The sequence below is a fragment of the Anabrus simplex genome, chromosome 7 (assembly GCF_040414725.1).
Source record: "Anabrus simplex isolate iqAnaSimp1 chromosome 7, ASM4041472v1, whole genome shotgun sequence".
Lineage (NCBI taxonomy): Eukaryota > Metazoa > Arthropoda > Insecta > Orthoptera > Tettigoniidae > Anabrus > Anabrus simplex.
Window position 1 is genome coordinate 301,918,198 of NC_090271.1, and position 25,099 is coordinate 301,943,296.

Sequence of the window (25,099 nt, forward strand, 5' to 3'; positions counted from 1 at the left end):
CTTAGCTGAGTCCTGGCATTGCTTCCACTTACTTATGCCAGGCTCCTCACTTTCATCTATCCTGTCCGACCTCCCTTGGTCAACTCTTGTTCCTTTCCGACCCCGACGCTATTAGGTTTCCGAGGGCTAGGGAGTCTTTCATTTTCATGCCCTTCGTGGCCCTTGTCTTCCTTTGGCTGATATCTTCATTTTTCGAAGTATCAGATCCCTTCCATTTTTCTTTCCTTCCCACCCTCCATCCCCCAGGGGCTCTGAACTTCGGAGCGTGGGTTGGCGACCACGGGGCCCTTAGCTGAGTCCTGGCATTGCTTCCACTTACTTGTGCCAGGCTCCTCACTTTCATCTATCCTGTCCGACCTCCCTTGGTCAACTCTTGTTCTTTTCCGACCCCGATGCTATTAGGTTTGCGAGGGCTAGGGAGTCTTTCATTTTCACGCCCTTCGTGGCCCTTGTCTTCCTTTAACCGATATCTTCATTTTTCGAAGTGTCGGTTCTCTTCCTCTTTTTTCCTCGAATTAGTGTTATATAAAGGATTGTTGCCCAATTGTATTTCCTCTAATAACAATAACCACCATCACCACCCTCTAATAAACGTTCCCCACCCCCTTTCTCTATTTATCATTTCTTTATCAATTACTACGGCAAGTTGTTTCGAGTTGAACCTCGGATTTCTTTCATTATTTCTTCCCATTTTTAATATATTTTTATTTGGCTTTATTCTTTTTTAACGTTTTAAATTATTTTAAAACCTATATATCTACTTTGATTTTGACGAAATTAAATCCTACACTGTTTTCCTAAGACTTCATTCACGTCACCTTTTACTCTTCGACCGGAGAAACAAATGCCTACAAGACCTGCCTAGCAACGACTTTACATAAGTGCATACTTGATCTGCTTATGAACTTCAAATATATTTGTTTTCGGCGCAAGATAGTGATGTTCTGTTTACTCTCTTGACTGTGATTATTGTGTTTTGAACATTAACTGAATTGCTACGATGTGATACAATGTTAATATTTTGCCTGTGTTCAATATGTTAGTTATTTTAAGATCTTCGCTAATTGGCTGATGATGACACTCTAAATGTGTTGAAACCGGTCCCAATAAACAGGTTGTAACTACTTTTTACTACGGAGTATTGAAAGGTGGATCCTTCCCTATAATATTGTACATCTTCTTATTTTCTCTATTCAATACGGAACAATCATGAAGTTTTTAACTTTAAACTGAATATCATCTGTTGTGGCTATTATGAATAAAAGGGGACTCAAAGGGTCACCCTGCAGGACCCCAATATTCTGTCTTATAGGTTTCGAATGAGAAAGACCGTCATTGATTTCAATAAAGATTAAATTGAAATAACAAATAACTTAGTTCAACCTATTCAATACAAGTAAATAAGAAATGTAGTTTTACATTCCTATTTAATTATAAGCAGAAGGGGTACTGGTTTCGACTCCAATCTGGGTCATCATCAGCCGAATAAAATGCAAAAACAATGCATAGGTAAATAAGAAATTAAAGAATGAGTCTTTCACAAAAAACAGTTGAAGAAGCAATATATAAGATAATGGGGATTGGCACTGCGCGATTTTAAATCGTAAAGTCTAGAAGAAGTAGGTCAGTCACTTATATGAAGCAAGTCGCAATCTTCTGAATAGTAGTACAACACACGCAAAGTTCGGCATTGTGTCTCAAAATGTTTACGAGAAGAGGTGATGAACAGTTAAGTGAGTCAGCCTGCATGTACTATCAGGCACGAAGTCACAACACAATTTAATAAATATGAAGTCCAAAAATTGTGTAGAAGTTGAAGATGAGTCGCTGGATTGAAGCTAATTGCTAGCTCCTGAAAATCAGCGCATCATACTCAATGTCCGGCACTGTGCTTTCAAATGCCAACGGAACTCAGTGAATAGCTTAATGATCCGGTCTGTAATTGTTTCGGTTGCGAAAATGTATATATATACTGTATATATAATACAATTTAATATAATTTAGGGCCAATGACCTTCTATGTTAGGCCCCTTGAAACAACAAGCAAGCAAGCAATATAATTGAAGTTTGTAACTAGGATCTTGTAGATTCTTTAGAACAGTTGATCCTGCATAGAAAATTCTGATCACTGACCAAAGTTTCCGATTTCTCTATGATTATATTTCTTTGGATAGTTTTGAACGCTTTTGTGAAATCAATGAAGATGGCACGTAGTTTTCCCTTGGGCCTTGACAGGGCTGTCTCTATATCTTCCTGAAGACACAGAATAGCCTGAAGAATGGACCTACCCCGTCTGAAGCCAAATTGTTCTTCTGGAAGAAAATCATCCACTAAAGATGGGAGTCTTGTAGTTATAAGTCCAGTCAGTATTTTAAAAAGTGAGCATTCTAGGGCAATTCTTCTATAATTGTTGGGGTCTCTGACATCTCCTTTACCTTTATAGAGCATTTTCACCATAAATTTTCTCCAATTTTCTGGAATGCATCCTGTTTTCAGACATACGTTGAAAAGGTCTGTTAATAATCCCACTAACGCTGGGGTTAGTGCTTTTATATGCTTGTTGAAAATCTCGTCAGGGCCACATGCTTTATTATCTTTGCAGTTATATATGGCAGTCCATATTTCAAAGTAAAATAAATATGAAAGTTTACAATATGAAATTACAAACAACTTTAAACTATGGTCAACCATTTCGCTCACTATTTGTAACATCATCTTCACATTTATATTTAATTTAATTACACTCAGGTACCTGATCATTTACCTTTCAGTTTGAGATATAAGCTGATGATACTCTTGATTGAAGAGCGAAACATGTCCCTACAGTTTTAATTTTTTAAATTCTTTTTATGTATTGAAAAGGTGGAACAAATAAACTTTTATATTTATTTGACTTTATTGTACATTTCAATACGGACCAAAATATGAGAATCATAACATGTAGTCCATACTTCTTCCGAGAAAAGTTATTCTGGTTCAGGCAAGTCTTGGCTTGCGTATGAATTCCTTATTGGGCAGATATTCCTCACCTGCAATATTTCTGTGAAATGTCTCTCCCATACGTCTATCGATATGTGTCTAGAAAATCTTGGTTTCCTTGGGTTTAATGCCTTGAATGGGTCCTTCTCTGCTTCATCCACTAACTTCCTTTCCTCTTCTGCTTGGTGGGACCTTATATGTCCTTTTCATCCTAGCATATTCCTGTAAGTTTGAATCTGAAGGAGCAACTAAGGCTAGGTGCAGATGTGTTAACGCTTCTTTCCAAGCTGTGTAGAATATCCCATTAAACCATGGTTTAGATTTTCTTTGAACAATGGGTACCATAGTTGTAATGCCTTTTATTAATGTTTCTATTGCAGTCGTTGCCTCGTTAATTTTCTTTTCATCTAGGGCTTTCCTTACTGCGATTTGATCATCCATTGCATGATACTATCCTCTTCCGTATTGAAATTCAGTTAAAGTAGAATGATAAAAGTTTGATTTCCACCTATTCAATACTTTACAAGCAGTTATAAAATTAGGATCTCATCCTTATTTTATTGCTAAATTATTAAAAACATAGGACATGTTTTGTTCAATTATTGAACATCTTCAGCTACATACATTTTTAACAAGGTCAAAATCGGTAATACTATTCTAATAACCTGCAACTTATTGTTTACTGCTAACATATTTAAACATAATCACTATTAAAATGTTTAAATCACATATTTGTGAACAGCTCTAAGAAGTGATCTAAATACACTCATTTTCATGTAAAGCCCGAAAATGATGTTACCCAGTGTAATAATTAATAAATTCTGCTACATTGTAATCTTGAAAGTATGGGCAGACAAATGTGTGTCTAAGATCTTCGCACCGAGCTCGATAGCTGCAGTCGCTTAAGTGCGGCCAGTATCCAGTATTCGGGAGATAGTAGGTTCGAACCCCACTGTCGGCAGCCCTGAAAATGGTTTTCCGTGGTTTCCCATTTTCACACTTGGCAAATGTTGGGGCTGTACCTTAATTAAGGCCACGGCCACTTCCTTCCAACTCCTAGCCCTTTCCTGTCCCATCGTCGCCGTAAGACCTATCTGTGTCGGTGCGACGTAAAGCAACTAGCAAAAAAAAAAACATTTTCACGACAAGACCAGCAGTCACGATAACTCTGTGATTATCAGGGAGGATTTGATAGATCATATCACTTTCCAGACTAACTTATATGCTACTCGTAGAGGCAAACTTTTTAAACGTGCGGTACAAGACGAAATTTCAGTTAAAATTACTATATCAAAGGAGTTAAACAAATTTGCTGGTATTAAAGTGAGAGAGTTCTTCATTTGAAACCACTTGCATTGCCTCTGTGGGGTGCTGTTCTCTGGTGATGATTTTTGGAACTGATAAAATCGGATGATTGTATAGAAATTTCATGGAGATATTTTGTGCTTGAAGCATTGTGTAGCGGTTGTTTTGAAAGTGTAATTTCCTTTGGTGTAATTTGATTTGATTGTTTTTCATGGAGATATTTTGTGCTTGAAGCATTGTGTAGCGGTTGTTTTGAAAGTGTAATTTCCTTTGGTGTAATTTGATTTGATTGTTTGGATTTCAGATACATTTATTTTTATGATATCTAAGAAACTAATTGAAAATAATAAATAGATGATATGAAATTTTAAGTTTAGAGAATTTACGGAAATGTGGAATGGTTTCAGTTGAAACCACTGCATCTCACCGCATGTCGAGTAACATAACCTTACATTTTTTCAGAACAGAATGTTGAGAAGTTAGGCAAGAAGGAAATAATTGAACTGTTGGAAGACATTACATCAGAAGATGATGACAGTGATCCAGTTCGTGATATGGATGAAGATAGTGAAATATATGCTGACGAGAGTGATAGTGATGTGCGAACAAGACCTAGGACACCAGTCGTCATACCTGACAGTGAAGTGAAATGGAAGTTGCATTAGACAGTGATGACTATTTCAGTAGTGAAGATGATGTACCTCTGTCAACATTAGGAGGTAACTGGAGCAAAAATCACTGTGATAAGATTAAATGTCCAGACTTTCAAGAGTATGTGGGTGTTTTAGGTAAGGTAAAAGATGGAAATATTATGTCTCCAACTGAGGTATATTTTGTTCTTTTCAGTGAGGATTTGATACATCATATAACTTTCCAGACTAACTTATATGCTACTCAGGGAGACAAACCTTTTAAACCTGTGGTACAAGATGAGATTAAAAGTTTTCTTAGCGATAAACATATTGATGGGAATCAAGCAACCATGGAGTTGAACTGTTGGAAGACATTACGTCAGAAGATGATGACAGTGATCCAGTTCGTGATATGGATGAAGATAGTGAAATATATGCTGACGAGAGTGATAGTGATGTGCGAACAAGACCAAGGACACCAGTCGTCATACCTGACAGTGAAGTGAAATGGAAGTTGCATTAGACAGTGCTGTGCTGGTCTTCTCGCGAATATCTTAGAGACACATACATATCTTCACTAATGACGCTAAAGAGATTTGGCTGGAAATTGTCTCATATTCATCTAAATGATGATAATTTAATGCTAAAGAAAGGACATCCAGACTATGACAAACTCTATAAAATAAGACCACTGATTGACTCCCTGAGAAAGAGTTCCAACAAAAATTATGCACCTACACAAAAACAGGCAGTTGATGAGTGTATGGTTAAATTTAAGAGTCGGATTGGCTACAAACAATATATACCTCAAAAACCTATAAAAAGAGGTTATAAAATATGGCTTAGAGCAGATAAAATTGGTTATGTATGTGATTTCCAGATCTATACTGGAAAAACAGAACACAAAATAGAACATAATTTGGGAGAAAGAGTTGTGCTTGATTTATGTGAAGGCTTAGAAAATAAGGATTATCACATCTATTTCAACAATTATTTCACAAGCTTAGCACTAGTCGAGAAACTGAAGTCAAAGGGACTTCCCTCCTGTGGAACAGTAAGGAATAACCAGAAAGGGATTCCAACTCTGAAACTTGACGAAGAACTCGAGAGTCACTGTGACTGGCAAGTTAGATCTGATGGTATAGCTTGTGTGAAATGGAAGGATAAGCGCACAGTGATGTTCTTGTCAACTATTAAATCACCTACAGCAGTAACCACAGTAAATAGAAAAAACTCAGAAGTAACATGCACAAAAATTGAACAATCTTACACAGCAAATATGGAATGTGTAGACAAGACAGAATGCTGAAATCCTTCTGTTCTCTTGATAGAAAGTCGAAAAGATCATGTTTGCTATTATTTTGTCATTTCGTTGACGTTTATGTTGTACCGCTTAGGTAATGCAAATAAGAATATACATCTGAAGGATTTTCATAGAAATATTGTCTCTGGCCTAGTAAGAAATAAAGAGTTTCAAAGACTCTCCTGGCCCATTGCCACTCCTAAACTGATGAGTTTTAAACCTCAAGTGGCAGCAGAGAAAAGAATGTCTGAAACAAAACACATGCCAATATATGGCTCCTCAAAACGCTGTGGATACTGCAGTACGAAGAAGGCACCTCTCAGGACAAGATGGTCATGTACGGCATGTGGGGTTGGTTTGTGCCTTTCATCCGACAGGAACTGTTTCCTCTCTTTCCATCAATGATTGTTTATTTAGTGAAGACTGAACAATACTTTGTGTCTTATGTAAAAGTAAAAGTTTGTGTAATTTGAGTAAAAGACTCGTACTATTAAGCAGTGACCTACAGGCACAGTGGTCTCAGATGAAACCCCCCCATAATTTTGTACATTTTACTGGGAAAAAAAACTTTTTTAGAAATATTACTTTGTTTTGATGTCTTGCATATGTATTTGTCAATTTTCCTTTCAAAATTTGAAAAAAATAGTTCTGTGCCTCAAAGGGTTAATAACAGTGATTCCTAAGAGTTAATGTTTGAGCACTGCAGGATTCTGATCTCATTTAATCCATACTTCTTCCTAAGGCAGTTTCGTGGTCTATTTAATCTAACATATTTACATTTATATACATTTATGTTTAAACCATTTACATAACACCACACAGATAAATGTTGCAAGTGTGATTGCAGTTTTCGACTATCCTCAATGTTTTAAATGCTTTTATATAGGACGGTGTCATCTGCATATTGTGTCATATGTGTAGTTACACAACTGGGAAGATCGAGCACAAATACGAGGTACATCAGGGGATCAGTCACGGAACCCTGAACCACTCCCGATGTCACTTTGATAGGCTGTGCCCGGGCCTCTCTGTTTACTACACACCAAGTTCGACCTCAAGGAAAGACCTCACCCGTGCTAATAATCTGCCTCGTATACTGAGCTATTGCAGCTTTAACCCTCGAAGTGCTATCGTCTCACTACGAGACGATTCGGATCCCGGCTGAAGTGCTATCGCCTCGCAGTGAGACGATTCGTAAAATCGACATAACAACTCCTAAAATCGGTATAACAATCGATTTTAGGAATATTCTCGTTGCAAAATGAAATTCTCTATCTGGTAGGAAGTGCAAGTTGGTCTTTGATTGGGGAAGTAAAGCAGTAAGCGGCGATCTTGTCAGCTGTGAATTGGTCTTTGTTTACGTCTAGTCAAACTGCGCTGGAGCTTCGCGCGTTTGAAGGTTATTGTTTGCTAGCCGATTTGTGATTGTGTGGCTGATTTACTCTATTTTAATTGGTATGTTTTATTTAGTGATTATTATTGTTACGGAGTTTCGTGGATTTGCAGAGGTGAAAGAAGGTGCGGGGGTGAACAGGTCTCAAAATACGAAATTAAAGTTAAGATAAAATTTAGCAAGGTTATATTTTCTTTCCAAAATTAAGAAATAACAAGAATGGCAGGTACAGAGTAGCGAAGCAACCAATCGAGAATGTACAATTACAGAGTTACAGGATTTGGGCTCAGAGAGCCAGACACATAATTCTTGAGCAATAAGCCCAACCTTACGCTATACAAGATTCAACAAAGGGGCAGAAGACCCCAATCATGCCCAGGAGATCTTGCTCCCAATTACACAGTAAAGCCTCCTCGAGGCATGCATAAACAAATTTTAAGAAAGAGCGACCCGCTCTTAAGTTCAAGCCTATCAAAGGCCACACCAAATTCCACCTTCAGGCTGTCCCCCAAGGACACATACACAGGGGTAAAAATACCCAACCTACTGAGGCCTATTCAGAGAAGAAACAGAAATATTACATGGCCTCTAAAATACCAACTTGAGCGGAGGCGATCTTGCACTCCTAATATACTTTATTTAAAACCTACTTGGCACTAGGCCTCAAATGCAAGGGCTAATCCCATACTAAAGAGGTGACTTATAGAAAGAGACAATTTACGTTACGTTAAGGAAGAAACGGTTGAGAAAATAAGTTCACCTCAATGCAATATGAGTGGGAGCTCGAGAGGGTTAAGCACTCTCTATCCCAATATGTAGTTTAACAAGATAGAATTGATACCAAGTGTCTTTACATTTTAGGGAAAAGTTACATGGTAAAACACTTCGGACCTGCCCGGAGAGTTAAACTGCTGAGCTAGCAAGAAAAGAAGTTATTAAACGGCCATTACCTGGTGGTTGAACTGCTGCCCGACGAAAGAGGCGCTTCCCGCCCCCTGCTACGTACTTTACACACTGAAAGATGTTGCTGAAGTGGCACGGAGACCCGAAAATCAGCAGTTTATATACTCTCGCGGAAAGTTCGAGGCGTTTCAAGAATGAGAACACCCTCCCACAAGAATTTTATTGGCTAACCAAGAAAACCCCTACACAAGATGAAGAAGAAACACATTATTGGTGGAAAATTAATTCGAGAAATTCGGGATTGGTAAATTCAAAACAAGGGGAAAGAAAGGGTTAATATTGCCAACTTAAACAATGACTGAAAGAAATTTAACAAAGAACAAACTTATGAATTCAAAATTTCTCCAAAAACATAGTTCTTTCACTTCGCACTAGGGTGCACAATTGTAGTTCTTCAGTAGTGCCATCTGGAAGAGAATGTCCACACTTCTTACTACAGGTAAAACAAAAATACATCGAAAACGACCCAGTTCAGAAACTTCAAAATTTCCAAGTAGTGACATCTTCTGAGAAACTTGAAAATTAACACAGTAGATAAAGTTCAGGCTTCCTCCAGTAGGGGAGTTTCAACTGGCGCAAAGTTTGAATTAGCGACGTGGAGGTGTACCACCCGGTACAATTATAATATAAACGTGAGTGAACTAAGTAGTTCTAGTGCAATTAGAGAAGCATTGGAGGAGACTGGGAGTGATGAAAGTGAAGATGACATTGGCACCGGAAATTTGAAGATTTTCCTGATGATTTATCATTAGATGACTTTTCTTCTGGAAGTAGGGAAGAATATGACCCTAATTTAGATACCCGTGACTGTAGTGATGCGTCAAGTAGTGATGTAGACAATTCAAAAGTGCGAACCCTACCAGGCACATCTAGACCTAATGGCCCACCACAACAGACTCTCTCCGAGTCTTTTTACCTGTGACTTTTTTATTATTCATTGAAGTTTATATTATTATATATCATTGTGCGTCTAATGAAATTTGGTACATTTTGTATATCTTGGAATTTAATTTCAGATAATGTAGTGTTTGTTACCAACCTCAAAAATTGGAATATTTTAAAATATTTTTAAAAAAAGTGTGACTAATCATCCATTATACTTTTACTGGATATTTCTAAGTAAAACATCCTGCTATTATCTTGTTCTTTAATTCTTCCTGAACAAATTGATATATAATATGCCATATGTAGTTACAAATTTGTATTTATTATAATTTTTTTAATGTATCTGCACGCTGCCTTAAGACGGCTTAGCACTTAAGAGTGAAACCATCAGCACTTGGAGGGTTAACAGAAGTTGTTCATGGGGCCCTTGGTTAAAGGCTTGCCTCAGTCAAGTGAGCTTTCCTAAAGTATGGTTGCAGGGATTATTCAGTAGCGGGGATTATTTGCGTAAATACGGTATGTCATTACTTGGGGAAGAGATAGGGAATCAATGGTACAAAATCTTATTGCATCCCTCAAACATATCAACAGATTTTTCATTTTCAATTTCCTTATGGCGAATCCTCACAAAACTAACGTGGTGAAATTTGACTATAAAAGGGATTGAAAAGAAATGGTACATACCTTCAAACAACAGATTATTCTAAATCCTTAGGTATTGTTCTACATAGACATATGTCATGCAAGAATCATGTCATTTATGTCTGTAAAAAAGTTAACATCTTAGAATATTTTTATATCGGGCGAGTTAGCCGTGCGGTTAGGGGCACGCAGCTGTGAGCTCGCATCCGGGAGGTAGTGGGTTCAAACCCCACTGTCGGCAGCCCTGAAGATGGTTTTCTGTGGTTTCCCATTTTCACACCAGGCAAATGCTGGGGTTGTACCTTAATTAAGGCCACAGCCACTTCCTTCCCATTCCTAGGCCTTTCCTGTCCCATCGTCGCCATAAGACCTATTATCTGTGTCAGTGCGATGTAAAGCAAATAGCAAAAAAAAAAAAACAGAAAGAAACATTTTTTATTATATAGGCTATCAAAAATTGTGGGTACAAATGTATTACTAAAATTGTACTATGGAGTAATATAACCTCATTTGAGCTATGAAATAATTGTCTGGGGTTGAAAGACGAATGAAAAAATATTCTTTAATAACTCATAATATGATGACTTTTTTTATAACCTTGCTTTACGTTGCACCAACACAGATAGGTCTTATGGCGATGATGGGATAGGAAAGGACTAGGAGTGAGAAGGAAGCGACGATGATCTAAATTAAGGTACAGCCCTAGCATTTGCCTGGTATGAACCAAAGAGGATATAATAGGATAGAGGTGAAAGTCAATAATACATTTCGGTTCCAAGATAGATGGCCCCTTGTAGTTTCAGTCCTCAATAAGAGGTTGCGCTGCAATGTGCATTGTGTGCAATACCTTACTATTATCTTCAACAGATAGAGCAGAGAAGTGACTTCCACCGTAGTGACGTATATCCAGTTATGCTCACCGCACCCCCTCCCTCCACCTTCTATCCTATTTCCTCCTCCTTCACCACACACCCTCACCTACTATGACGATTATAATGCAGTACTACTATTTCCATTCCCAATACATTATAATTCATATATTTTTATTTTCAAGTACTTGCTATGTCCTAAATAATGATCTGATACCCCCTAGTTCGTACGCCATACTATCTTATTGAGTGCATAACCTCACACAACAAAGTAGCTTTACTTTGAAATGAATGAATGATACATTAGCATAAAGCTGATATTATGACAAATAATAAATTCCTTTAAAAGCAAGACAGCAGAGCATAGCATATGCAAGATATGGGTCCATCAGTATCCAAGTACCACATGAAAATAAAAATAACAGAATTAAGTGCATTGAGACAGGAAATATATATACAGTAAATACATTAATAGAACCATTCAGCTTCCAGCCCCTGAGTTGTACTCAAACAGGAAATACAGGATTTCAGGAGGACTGGTGAAGATATATTTCTAATAAACAAGCACAAGGAACAAAGATTTACAGCACAGGCATATGGGCAATTGGAAATCAAAAAACACAAATACTGTAGCATCATGGGAACTATCATTTAAAATCGATATTAGTTCGAACAGGGTTAATCGATTGGGTAAAGTCGGATTCAATACAATCCAGCAATATTATCTCCGTAATACTTGACGTTATACGACTGTTTCTGTCAGAAAGGCCACCTGATTGATGTTAGACTTGAAGCACTTCACTTCAAGGCAAACAGCCTTTAATTACAAAAATCGATCTTTTCATGCCCACTTGCCTGCCATCTACAGAACCTTCCTACAACTATCTACATGTTGTGAATGACCTCCAGCACCATGTAAAAATTAGGACTGGAACCATAAGCCCCATTAGACTTTCATCATGGTGGTATGAAAATGGTAAATCACGGAAAACCATCTTCTTCATGTCTGCCAACAGTGTTGTTTGACCCCACTATCTCCCAAATACAAGGTGACAGCTACATGACCCAAACCGTGCAGCCCCTCACTCGGTGTATGAAATATATATGTGGAATATATATATTATATATTTAAATCTATTATCTTCATTAAACACAATATAACATTGACTAAAGTAACAGTGAGATCCACAATTATAACACAAGAAATAGGAATGATTACCACATGAGTTTCCACTGCACCAAAAAGATGGACCATAGCCCATATGTGAAGGGTATATTACTCTATAACAAACTGCCTAAGGATGTAAAAAACTTGAACAGGGAAAAGCTTCAAAAGTCATTAAAACATTACTTGATTAACAGGTGCCTGTATTCCATAAATTATCTGTAAATCAGAATGTGAATTTTTTATTTGTATGTAAATTAGAATATATCATTGTTGCACCTGCAAAAACCACTATGTGAAATATTTTAGCTTAGAACTTTGGCCAGTAAGTTTTTGTTATCTAAGGTTCAATATTGTGTGAATATTGTCAAGGAATTTTCACTCTTCATAATACTTGTGCTGTGGTTCAGTATTTTTCTCCTAAAATATTACCACATAGCAGTTTTCGCTGGTGCATTACAATATGTTTTTTGTTGTATATTGAGTACAGAGTTGTCTGACATCTGTAAAGTTATGGTATATAGACAAAAATAAAAATTGAAATGGAAAAAATTGAAATTGAAGATATGAACAGTTTGTCAGTTATACTCCACTTTTAATTACAAGTATGTGGGGGGGGGGGGGGGGAACCAATGAAATTACAAACATGCTCTGAATATCAAGCTATGTCAATATAACATGCAAGGTGTAGATGGCAACATGTATCTGTGTCAGTATAGTGTGTGTTCAAGAAATCACACTTAAGTCCCATGCATTGTTCGTAAGTCCTGCAGATTGTTAAACATGTTGATGAACACAGATTGCCACAAGGACACAAGAAAATGACTGTACCTTCCCTTGTAATTTGATCTACAGGACATTTATAGACAATCTGAGTCATAAGGATGCACATTTTGAACACATGCTGTACCAACACAGTTAGATATGTGTTGCTGTCATAATAATGTATCTTGATGTTCAGAGCATGTTTTTAATGTCAGTACTGCATGTTTTTGTCAGTTATACTCCACTTTTAAATAATAATGAACAATAGCTTGCTAGCACTACTGTAGTCATATCACACTTTTAACTAATCACCACATTCAGTTAATCAATGAATTAATCAATGCATTGCAATCAGCATGAACAACAGGCATGAACTATAACAATCTCTTAACACGTTGAGCACCACAGTGGGCCCCGGTGACTGGTTGGGATTTCCTGCTTGGCCAAGGGGGGCCTGTGTGTCCACTTACAGAGGGTAAAAATAAAGTTTCGGTCCACAGAGCAAAATTTGAAAAGAAGAAAAAAATTGTTGGCACCCAACATGTTAAAGGCAAAACAGAAAATTATAACCTCACTTATATCAATTTGCATGGAGAAGGGAGGCATCAATACACAAACAGAACAGACTCAGTTAGCTATGTGTAAGTCCTCATTTCAAAGCTTTAAGTTGAAAGTATGTTCAAAACCCACTTTCATATCCACTGTGCACCAACACATTTTCAAACTACCAGCTACCACTGACTGTGACCTTATTTAGTCTTGTTGCCTTCTTCAGATTTTGCCACCAGATCTTTGATAGCAATTACAAAGCAACTATTGGAGTGGATTTTGAAGTGGAGCGTTTTGATGTCTTAGGTACCCCATTTAATTTACAAATGTGAGTATATTTTTAATATTATTATGATATAGTTTTAAGTTTTGAAGGCCTGTTATGAAAATGATCAGATTTGCAATTTCTATTACAGTTGGGATACTGCTGGACAAGAAAGATTCAAATCAATTGCATCATCATATTATCGAGGAGCTCATGGTATGATATGAAGTTGTTTTGTTGTAACTCACTCCTTTGTTATTCTATAAATCTGAAAACTAAATCAGATCCACGACTAAAAGAAAATGAAAAAAAGACGAAATTAAAAATAATGACAGACTTACTGTGTGGCATCCTATAGATTGTTTTGTTGAAATGGTTCTGGTTTGACATGTACACAAGGCATGTCAGATACCCAAAATCGTACTGACTCAAAGGTGACCTGCAGTGGTGCTTCCATGGTATCTCAGCCATCATTTCCATCCTTTTGCCCATGGGAATTACCAGCTGGTTGATCTTCTTGCTGTTGGCCGACTCCATATACGCATCAACAGACCGTCATTTAACTCTAGGGACTTCAACTGAGCCCACTATGCCTTGAGCATATGCCCGTCACTTTCCCAACTCAACATCTTGTAGGATCTGTTGCGATGTCATCGTCCACAAGCTGCTTGCTCCTCAGGGCAATGTAATCCCAACGTTCTACTGCCATGGCTCTCATGGCTCTCATGGCTCGGATGTCCACAATACCAGCCTGAATTTCAAACTTCTGACAGCGAGTGAAGTTCCAGTGTACATTCTCCTAGGCAGGGTATCTGCATTGCAATTGTTCCTTCCCCGTCAGTGTTCAGCGTTGAAATCATATTCCTATAGGCATTGCACTCACCAAACAGTCTGTCCCTCTAGATTTTTAAAGTTCAGGAGCCACATCAAGGCAGATTGGTCAATGGACTGATCGAACTGATGACTGTACAGGTATTTGCAAAAGTGCTCCAGAATCTTCATGGTGGCCAGTGGTTCACAGCAATCATGCAGTCTTTTTTTTCGGCCTTGGATAATGTCTTGCTGTAGTGTCCTCTTATCACTTGCATCAGTGCTGATGACTTAACTCTCTCCAGGCTTGGGATGACACAAAATAGGTACTGAACACGGGGACTCCTTGAGTGACTGGAATATGACCTCTGCCTCAGGTGACTATTGGTATGGCCTCTTCTCCTCTGTGAGCTGCAGGAATAGCTTTGAGATGTTGGTGAAGCTGGCCTCCAATAGGTGGTATACAGGCCGAGAAAACTCCTTGAGTCATGCTTGTCCTTCGGCTTATGCCATTTCTAATGGCTTATAGCTTTTCTGGGTGGTGGCTACTCCCTTTAGTGACAACATGTGACCTAGGTATCTTACCTCCTTCTGAAATAGTTGGTACTTCCCAGGGTTCAGTTTTAGGTTAGCACCTCGTAGTCTCTAGAAAATTTTCTAGAGGTTTCCCAGGTTCTCCTGGAACATGCATCCTAGCATGATGATGTCATCTAGGAACAAGAGGCAGGCGTTGTGCATGTTCCCTCTCAGAATGGACTCCATCAGTCACTCGAAAGTTACAGGTGCATTACACAGTCCGAAATGCCATGACGAGTCATTCATCGAAAGTATTATTATTATTCAGAGTATGTCAGATGGGCTCAACAAGGCTTGCTAGTTGTGAACTGTTCACTTTTGTCCCGTATGTCACTTTTAAATCTTTTTCAGGGCTGTGAACCACCTCCTCTATCTTGTACTGAACACCCTTAAGTTCACTCAACTCGACTTTAATCTTGTCCTGACTGGCATTAAGTTCATCCTGACAGGATTTAAATTATGACTTAATTTCATCCTGACTAACTTTAATTTCACAGAGCTAATGTAAGATGGCCTGGAAACCAGACTCTTATCTTGTCAGTTATTCTGAAGTGTCTTTGTACTACACACATCACCTATTTAATTCTGCTTCTGACACCATTTTTGGCAGGTTATCTGAGTCCTTAGAATAAAAATTACTGCACAGGGAAGTGGAATGTTTTACTAACCAATAAATTTATTGAACCACTGTTTACAGTTTTTCACAAATTCAGTCGTGTTTTAATTTTCCACTTGGCATAGTTTTTACTCACAGACATAGCACACACTAACCCACACATGGGCAATCATGATCACACAGCACTCCACGTAATCAAGACTGTCTTGAACCACTACAGTACTCACTGGCTCATAGGACTCGTGACTGTCTTGTAACTCACTCACGATTAACACAGGACTGTCTGAATCTCACCAGGTTCACTCTTTATATAGGCCCACAGAAGATTCTTGTTCTTTACCACTCCCGGATCATTCTGGGTGCATTCTTCATTGTTAATCAGCTTCCAGCTTTCTCCAGGAGCTTCCTTATAGCAAGCCTCAACAGTTCACCGCAATATTTTTTACCTTGTTGCTGGCCTGCCTTCAGTGCTGCTCCTTTGCCAGTATTGTCGTTGTCTGTCAGCCCCATATGCTCGCGGCCTTCCTTGTCACAGTATGTTGCTTTAGGTGACTGGTAAACTAGAATAACCTCTGCCTAGGAGTCAGCACTGATCACAGCCACTGTAATACTCCTCTGTGAGGTATACAAGAATCTTATTTGTAGGTGCCAAGATCAAGTTTTAAAAACCTGATTTTTTCTTTGTTTGTTTGTTTTTTTAATAATTACATTAATTTCCTTTGTTTATTTTTGTCATGGTATGGTGTACTTCGCTTGTTTTTGCTATTCCCCTGCTTCAGTAAGTTTTACATTCTATTTATTCTCTTTGCTTAATAAAGCTAGCACTGTGTTGTTTTCCTGTTTATTTTATCCCAGATAAGTCTTGAGAAAATAGATTTGCACCTTTTTATTAATGTTCTGATTTCTTAAATTAAACTCTGTATGATAATAAGATTCCGTAAGCTATGCATAATATTACTAATTATAAGAATTGAAGGAAGGTCCACCTGTTCAATACAAATTAATATAGGATGTACATCTCAGGACCAGTTTCAACCCTTTAAGGGCCATCTTCAACGATACAGCTAAAATTGACAATCTGTGTTAAAGGGATGTGACATTATGCTTAAATGAACACTGTAAAAACTATGGCTTATCTTATAAATTTACAGAATGATGTGATTACTCAGATTAATTCTAACATCCACTTATTATGTATACGGCAAGATTAACATAACTGTTTTACAATTCTAATAATTGTGAATGTTTGTCAATACAGATCATAATGAAATTCATATCCTACGATAATATTAATAATTAGCAAATGTACCCGTGCTTCGCTATGGTATTCTACATTGTATTCGAATATCGAAGTAAATACTGTACATGCAGTAAATAAGATTGTTTTAAAATTGCATGTCTCTTAGCGTTATCCGAGAAACAGCATGGGGAGGTCCCCATACGTTGTTTCCAATGTAAACTGTTTGTTACTGATTTGTAATATAACGGCAGGCCCCGTTGCCTACTGCGCGGTCACAATCGATTTGGGGAGTTTTCGTTACAATGGCAGCCCACCTTTCCTACTTCCAGACAGATAACAGTTGAGGAGTTTTTATTATAATGACAGGCAACTACCATACTATCAGTCAAAATTGATTTGTGCAGTTATCATTATAATGTCAGGCCCCTTTTCCTACTGCCAGCCAGCTTACTGCCAGTCACACCAAGTTGGTGAGTTTCCATCAAAATAGCATTCCACTCTGCCTAATGCCAGTCACATTTTAGATGAGGACATTTCTTTATAATTTCGGACACCCATGCCTACTGCCAAACACAATCGGATAGGGGAGTTTTATACAAAACTGCATGTTCCCTTGCCTTCTACAAGTCAAATCGAGAAGTGAACTATTCATTACAATGGTAGGCCTTCCTTATTGATGCCAGTTACACAGGAGTTGGAGAAGGACCCCATTCCTACTGCCAGTCAAAGTCGGTGTGGGGAGTACCGATTACAATAGCAGACACACCCTTTCTCCATCGCTACAAATCGACATCTGTGAATATATATAGATCAACATACGAAAGTATATGCGTGTTTACAATATTGCAGACTTCCATTTACAGATTAACTGCTGCTAAACGTACATCATATCGACAAAGGATTGTACCATAAGACGCCGGATTTAGTGGCCTAAATGGCTGGTCCTGTGAAATCTCATCTATTCCTGGGTCTGACTGAGTTAGAAACGTTGAACAGGGTAAAGTTTTTTTAAGATTATCTCACATTGCATGACTTTTCGGATAATTATGTGACAGCTACATACATAGCATTTGGCTCATATATGACTACTGGGTGGGCCAATTTTCGTGAAGAGTTTGATGATTCTATATTTCCTATAAGTGATTGAAAGTATGAATTATGCATGTGAAAAGTCCAAATTTACTTAACATCGATTAATAGAGAAAAGTCAAATGTAAAAGGGATACAGATACAACAAAAAGTCATAAGACCAAGGTTGTAGATCATTCGAAATTGAACGTATATTGTGCAATCCGTTATGTGATAGGACTTCCCGAAGGTCTGCACCATCATTAAAATTGCCTCCATATTTTGATATATTCTTCGGGGGGTAAAAAGTGAAAAATTTAAAGATCTTGGAAGTTTTCCGACCGTTACAGGCTAAAACGTATAATTTTGTCAAATTTCAATTTTCCGTTTCGTCTGGCAGATTATGCCGCAATCTGGATTTTGGGCGAGGAGGGTAAAAATTAGGACTTTCAGGAAACTAAACCAAAAAAATTTGCAGATGGTCATTATTACCACTTAAACGGGTAGCTGTGCAAAAATTTTGCCAAAATAGTCAATGTAAAAGCACACAGTCATTAGGATTTCATTTATATAGATAGATATGGAATCTGCTCCATGTACAACACCTTTTGGGCTATGTCCGCTGGACTTAACCTGCAAAACTGACCATTTATGATATCTCCCTTATTAATCCTCCTGACGAAAAAATGCACATGAAGAAAAAGTTTTAGAGATGGAATTCCATCACGTTTGGTCGATTTCCAGTCAGGTTGGTCTTGTACTGTATATATTGTGGTAGAGGCGCACGGCTGTGAGCTTGCATCCGGGAGATAGTAGGTTCAAATCCCACTATCGGCAGCCCTGAAGATGGTTTTCCGTGGTTTCCCATTTTCACACCAGGCAAATGCTGGGGCTGTGCCTTAATTAAAGCCATGGCCGCTTCCTTCCAACTCCTAGGCCTTTCCTATCCCATCGTCGCCATAAGACCTATCTGTGTCGGTGCGACGTAAAGCCCCTAGCAAAAAAATATATATATATTGCCCCCATTTTTCCCGAGCTAAGCCCAGCCATCGAGCGAGAGATCCCAAGGTGGACCGTTCGATCGTTGGCTATCACTTTCTAGAGGCATTTAAGGGTTGTTAGGGATTGATGACCAAGCAGGATAAAAAGAAATGTTAAAACAACACTCTGACATTTATTCACATAAGCAAACAAACAAATGAAATACTCTTGCTGATGTTTTTACAAAAATAGAACTTTCATAATATTGCATTTCTTCCTCGATTTAGAGTGACACGTGTTCTTAATCTCCAGCCTTACTGTGCTGTAATGAAACCAAAGAAAAATTAGGCCTCTTGCCTTTTCAAATCAAAATACTTGACTGAAAGAATTAAATAAATTAACATAGAACTTCATAAAATCATAAACAGCTGTCTTGCTAACGAGGGTTTTACAGTAAATGTGTTCAAAGCTTTACCAATTCAAAGTAGTCTCAACACGTGGTTTTAAGATGTACTCAACTGAATTTGTCATTTACAGTATTTAATAATAGTCAATGACACCAACATGAACTTCAGTAGAAAATGGAAATTGATTTCAAAATTCTCAAAATTAATTAATTATTATTATTATTATTATTATTATTATTATTATTATTATTAATAATAATTTCTCATCATTTAATTAGCCCATGTTTCATTGTCACACGATCATATTCTTATTAATTTTCCACTGCATTATTTACCTAATGATCGTCATTAGCATTTCAGAATAATTATTTTGAATTAATTATTAATGACTTATTTTCACCATAACTCCAATTAATCATGCGGCTAACAAATTTCTACCTCTGATCTTTATATTTCATTTCTATTCAAATTAATCTTAATATTTTCCAAATTTTAGAAATTTGCATTACCAACGTGTGAGCTAGTTAAATAAATTTTATTTACAAATCGAGTGCCTTCATAAAGTAACGAGATGATCTTTCCTTTTAAATCTCGCTAATTAAGAAAATAAATTCTTCCTAGTCTTCCTCGACTTAACTTAATCAAACTTTCCCTTAAGGGCATGAAAATTATTTCTTAAGGCAACACACAACGATGAGTGTAATCTGCGTCACATCGAGTGCGTGACCAGATCAAAATTAAATGAAACCAACATGACACAAGAGAAATATACATATTTACATACACACACACATTCACACTAGGGAAACACGTTTTTATGTACATTATTTACATCGAATCCTGTTTTGGCAAGTTTATTTATGATTTTTAGAGTTGGTGGTCGGGACGCGTAATGTCTAGCAGAAACAATCCGTGTACTGAAATTATCCTTTACTAATGGTGGCTAGTGATCGAAGTCATGGGTATCACTTGGTAGAAACACATTTCACATATCAATGTAAGTTCATCTAACTCATGAAATTATAATGGAAGATTCTAGTAAAGTCCATAAGCACTACCATCATTTGGGCTAAAGGTTGAAATTACCGCAAGCGTGAGCCTTCATCGTACTACTTTTATTTCCTACCTGTGAAATACACTCGCAACACGTGCTCCAATAATTATAATCCATCTTGCGCTCCCAATACACAAGAATAAGTCAAATATCATCATTAAATCATCAACTGCACAATTATACAACAAGTATCCCTCAGGATTGGTCATATTCCAGACCCTTCATGAACAGAGCACATTCAATCTCACATCTAAGGATTCTACAGTAGTTTTATGGCTCACGAGCGTTTACTTCTGTTTTACCCGATCTTTAGTTAATATTATTATTATTTAAGTGATTATTACATCTACTGATCCTCATGGAATATCGTAAAATTAGATGACTTCATCATAAATGCAACAAGTGATCATGAAAGACACTAGGTTCGACCCTATTCACTCAAAATGTACACGTAAATTTCCATCCAGTAACTTTCAACATTACAAGGAAAGTAGATTTATCGTGTGGTCAGTGATTATTAAATATAAAGCTCCTTAAGCAAGGGAAATCATTCAAAGATAACCTACATGTCTACTCTAATAGATTCCAAAATTTCATTCACACGTACCTAGTCTACCACGACACCTTAAGAAGTGGAAAAATGAAATATTTCTAACTACAACAAACTAATAGATCTACGACTTAAGAAGAAAGACCTCTAGTTGTACAAAAGGTAAGACAGATAAATTAAATTAAAAAGGTACTCAAGTTTTTGATGGGGTTCGATTCTCGTCGACAGTCAGTTATTCCAGCATACTCCTCCGGTCAGTCTCCTTCCAATTACCAGATACGCCTCACATTTTACAGCTCCATGGAGGCTCTGCAACAGGTGTCCCTCGATGAAATGATGTTGTCGGTGGTTGCGGAATTATCCATCTTGAGATGTTCAATTCTACGACGACTTCCGTAGAGTGCCGGTCACAAGCTGTAACTGAGATGACAAAATTAAGTATTTTGCACAAGCGCACGCCGAATATAAATAGCTCGTCTACACTGTCACACATAACTTGGCTCCTAGGCGTCTTTATTCCATAGAATTCACTAATGGTTTCTCTAAATTCTAGCAGAACGGCGCCGACTTGAATTGAAATTACTTCTCCACGTGGTCTGAGAACGACGAAGGATATTCAGAGTAAGAGCTTCAAGAACATTAAGAGAGCGATTTACTCGAAACAAGGCCTTTTATCTAATTAGCCAGGGAGGTGTGAACTTCAGCGAGAACGGTAATTGGCTGATGGTCTCATTTAATTGGCTCAGACTATTCCAGAAACAAGCTGGGTTGCGCGCGTGCGAAGGTAGTCACGTGGTCTGCTCTGACCTTGGCACAGTCTTGCCGGCGTGTCACCCCTCTGAACGACGAAAAAAAACTCGTTCTCAGCTCGCCACAACTCCCCAAATGATATACTGCAGTTACAAGCAGACAATAAAATTTTCACTTTCCACTTGTTAAAATATTCGTAATATCGCCAATTTTAACGGGGACAATATATTGTGGAAGAGTAAAATCACCATTTCGGTTCCCTATAAACCACCAGTCCATTCCGGGAACATGAAATGTTATTGACCTTCAAAACCTACCTTTGGACAGGTGGATGCTAAATATAAAGTTTGGTTTGACTATCTTCAGTAGTTTTCAAGTTGTAAGAAATAAGCTTAACACGCACCCGCTCTTGAGTTAAGTCCGATGAGACTTGTACCGAAAAACGGTCCGTTAATGATAACTCCCTTATTAATCCTCATATTGAAATGATGCACATGAGATAAAAGGTTTAGAAATTAATTTTCATTAAGGCAGGTAGATTTCCATTAAGTTTGGTTGTGTATATTTTGCGGGAGTGCAAAATCACGATTTCGGTTTCGTATAAACCCCCAGTCTGTTCAGGGATTTAGAAACAGTATTTGCCCTAAAACCTACCAAAGGACAGGTCGATTCTAAATATGAAGTTTGGTGGAAATATATCCAGTAGATTCTAGCACTCGCGTACATACGAGGTAATTAAGGAAGAAAATAATACAGTTAAGAAAGTTGAAATTAATAGAAAATGGATTATAACTGAGGACAGCCAGATAACGGCAAATATGTAAATGCCAAGTGAATGTATAGGAAAATCAAATGCCCCTCAATAAATTATACTGGTGTGAGTTATGAATATAATAAAGCGGTAACATAGGAGAAATTTAGGCGTAGTGATTCTTAGGGAAACAGATAAGAAGATGACTAATGGTGTTATTATTTAATCTATTCGAGGGCGGTTATAACCTCCAACGATATTCCGCCAATATCCCGCAGATAGGCCGATTGACACCTCTCCTGCCTTCTACCCAAGGAACAACCACGAAATTAAAATTAAAAGCATGATGAGGAAAATGGCAGTATGTTAGTTCCCTGCTGGCAAGCAGTCAGAGACATTGCCATGGTAACCTGTAGGTTCGTTGTCGGTCTGACGGTCACTCAATGCAGAGCATGATACCCGCAGAAAATAGTAAATTTCTCCGTTATGTGAAGAGTAAGGTAAATTATGAACATAACGAAAGTTGTTTATAATGAAGAGACGTTTCACGTACGGTCCACAGAGTTTACAGAAATTCAATGGTATGAAAGAAAATGGAGGAAAACCGTTCTGGTTTTCCTATAAACCCCCCCGTCTATTCAAATATTTTAAAATGATATGCATACCGAAACCTTCCCTGGGATGAGTATACTCTAAATATGAAGTTTGGTTGAGATCTGTCCAGCCGTTTTGACGTGGTGATGGAACAGACAAACGGACACGAAAAGTAAAAACCACCGATTTGGTCTTGAGTTGACCTAAAACGGATAAATATCGATAAATATCTGAAAAATTGGCAAAACAAAAGAAATTACAGACAGCGGACCCCCTACATCTTTATTGGTATAGATGGAAAGGAACAAAGTAGTGATGGATCAATATAAGAACAAGGGACAACTCTAGTCCTGTTTTTTTCTGGTTTGTCTCTTGTCTCCTCATTCTGTAGCTCTCTCTTCCCACACAGACCTATCATTTATCCTATTCTATTATGTGTATCTTGCAAAACGATGTGGAGACTCATTCAGAGCTCACTGCTTGAGCTCTCTGGTCCAGAGTGTTTGAAAGAATCAACCTCGAAAAGACTTGACTGAACAAATGAGTCTAATGACCTGTTCGTACTGTCTGATCACAATGAGCAGATTGAGTTACTCTGAAGTTCAAGTGATTTACTTATTGGTACGCTGTTGCCACATTGACACATCTTTATTGTACAACCTTCTTCTTTGCACCATCATTGCGTATAACACTCATAACGCACACATGTCAAGTAGAAACAAGGCAACAACTTGTCATCTGTTCACCAGCTGAGTGAACTGGTATCCCAGACCTGTGATGAAGTTTCGAGTTTAAGTTGACTCACAGAGCCCAATTTGATCGAGCAGCAATGAGTCTAGTTCGAGCCTGTCCAGACTCTTTCATTTATGAATCTCTCTCTGTTCATTTTAGCAGTAGGCTCTGACCAAATAAGCTGAATAGTACAAGTGTAAAGGTATAAGTTGATGGAATGAGCTCAGACTTGCTCAGTGCCCAGCTCTAGTGTATCATGCTCCTTCCCGTCTTGCCTTATACAACCTGATATCACTTGTTTTTCCTTTCATTACTTATATTGACAGGCCTGGAAATGTATTTATATTATAATGTGCTCCTATATTTCTGTGTACGATGTTAGTTCTTTTTCTTCTAAAGATGAAGCTACATGTGACTCATAATATTTTTCTTCTTTTCCAGTGATAGTGATTGTTTTTGACCTGACCAGTCTGATGTCCTTGTCTCACTGCCGTGACTGGCAGAGTGAGGCTTTGAAGGCCAACTCAGGGAGTGCACATATGTTTCTTGTCGGAACGAAGAGAGATCTTATGGTTAGAAACTATTTTGAACTTTTAGATATAATTTATATATATATATATATATATATATAAATAATTGTGTAAGATACATTGAGATACCTATATTGAAATTATATCATGACACTTCTTACAGTTCATTAATCTTAACACAAGAAGAAATACCATACAATGTATTGTCCTCTGTTTTGGATCTTCTGAAGAAATTTACATTATGTTCTAATAATTACTGTAATGAATTGTGAAAGTAATCAAGATTATTTGCAAAATGTGATTTTTACATACTGAAATGAAATGTTGTATGACTTTTAGTCCCGGTAGTGTCCAAGGACAGCTTCGGCTCGCCAGATGCAAGTCTTTTGATTTGAAGCCCATAGGTGACCTGCGCGTCATGATGAAGACGACACATACACCCAGACCCCGTGTCAGCAAAATTAATCAATTATTACTAAAATTCCCGACACTGCGGGGAATCAAACCCGGGACCCCTGTGACCAAAGGCCAGCACGCTAACCATTTAGGTATGGAGCCGGACTTTACATACTGATGTGTGGTCACTTTCATGATCAGCTATAAATTCTCTTGAGCAAATTCTCAAATCATAAAGCCATATTGAAACGTTCATGTTAAAAATGTTTTCTAACACGTTCAGTACCTGCTTCTGAGTGGGACACTTGAATGCCTGGACCAGCCATTTT

General features: G+C 37.7%; 1 protein-coding gene across 1 annotated transcript in view; it reads left to right on the forward strand.

Moving 5' to 3' along the window:
- RabX5 (RAS oncogene family member RabX5) overlaps window positions 1-25,099 on the forward strand; it is a 73,082-nt gene that overhangs the window by 32,309 nt on the left and 15,674 nt on the right. Inside the window, exons 3-5 of the mRNA XM_067150938.2 lie at window positions 13,677-13,778; window positions 13,867-13,931; window positions 24,286-24,416. Of these exons, the coding sequence (XP_067007039.1) occupies window positions 13,677-13,778; window positions 13,867-13,931; window positions 24,286-24,416 (298 nt within the window). The remainder of the gene's footprint in view (window positions 1-13,676; window positions 13,779-13,866; window positions 13,932-24,285; window positions 24,417-25,099) is intronic.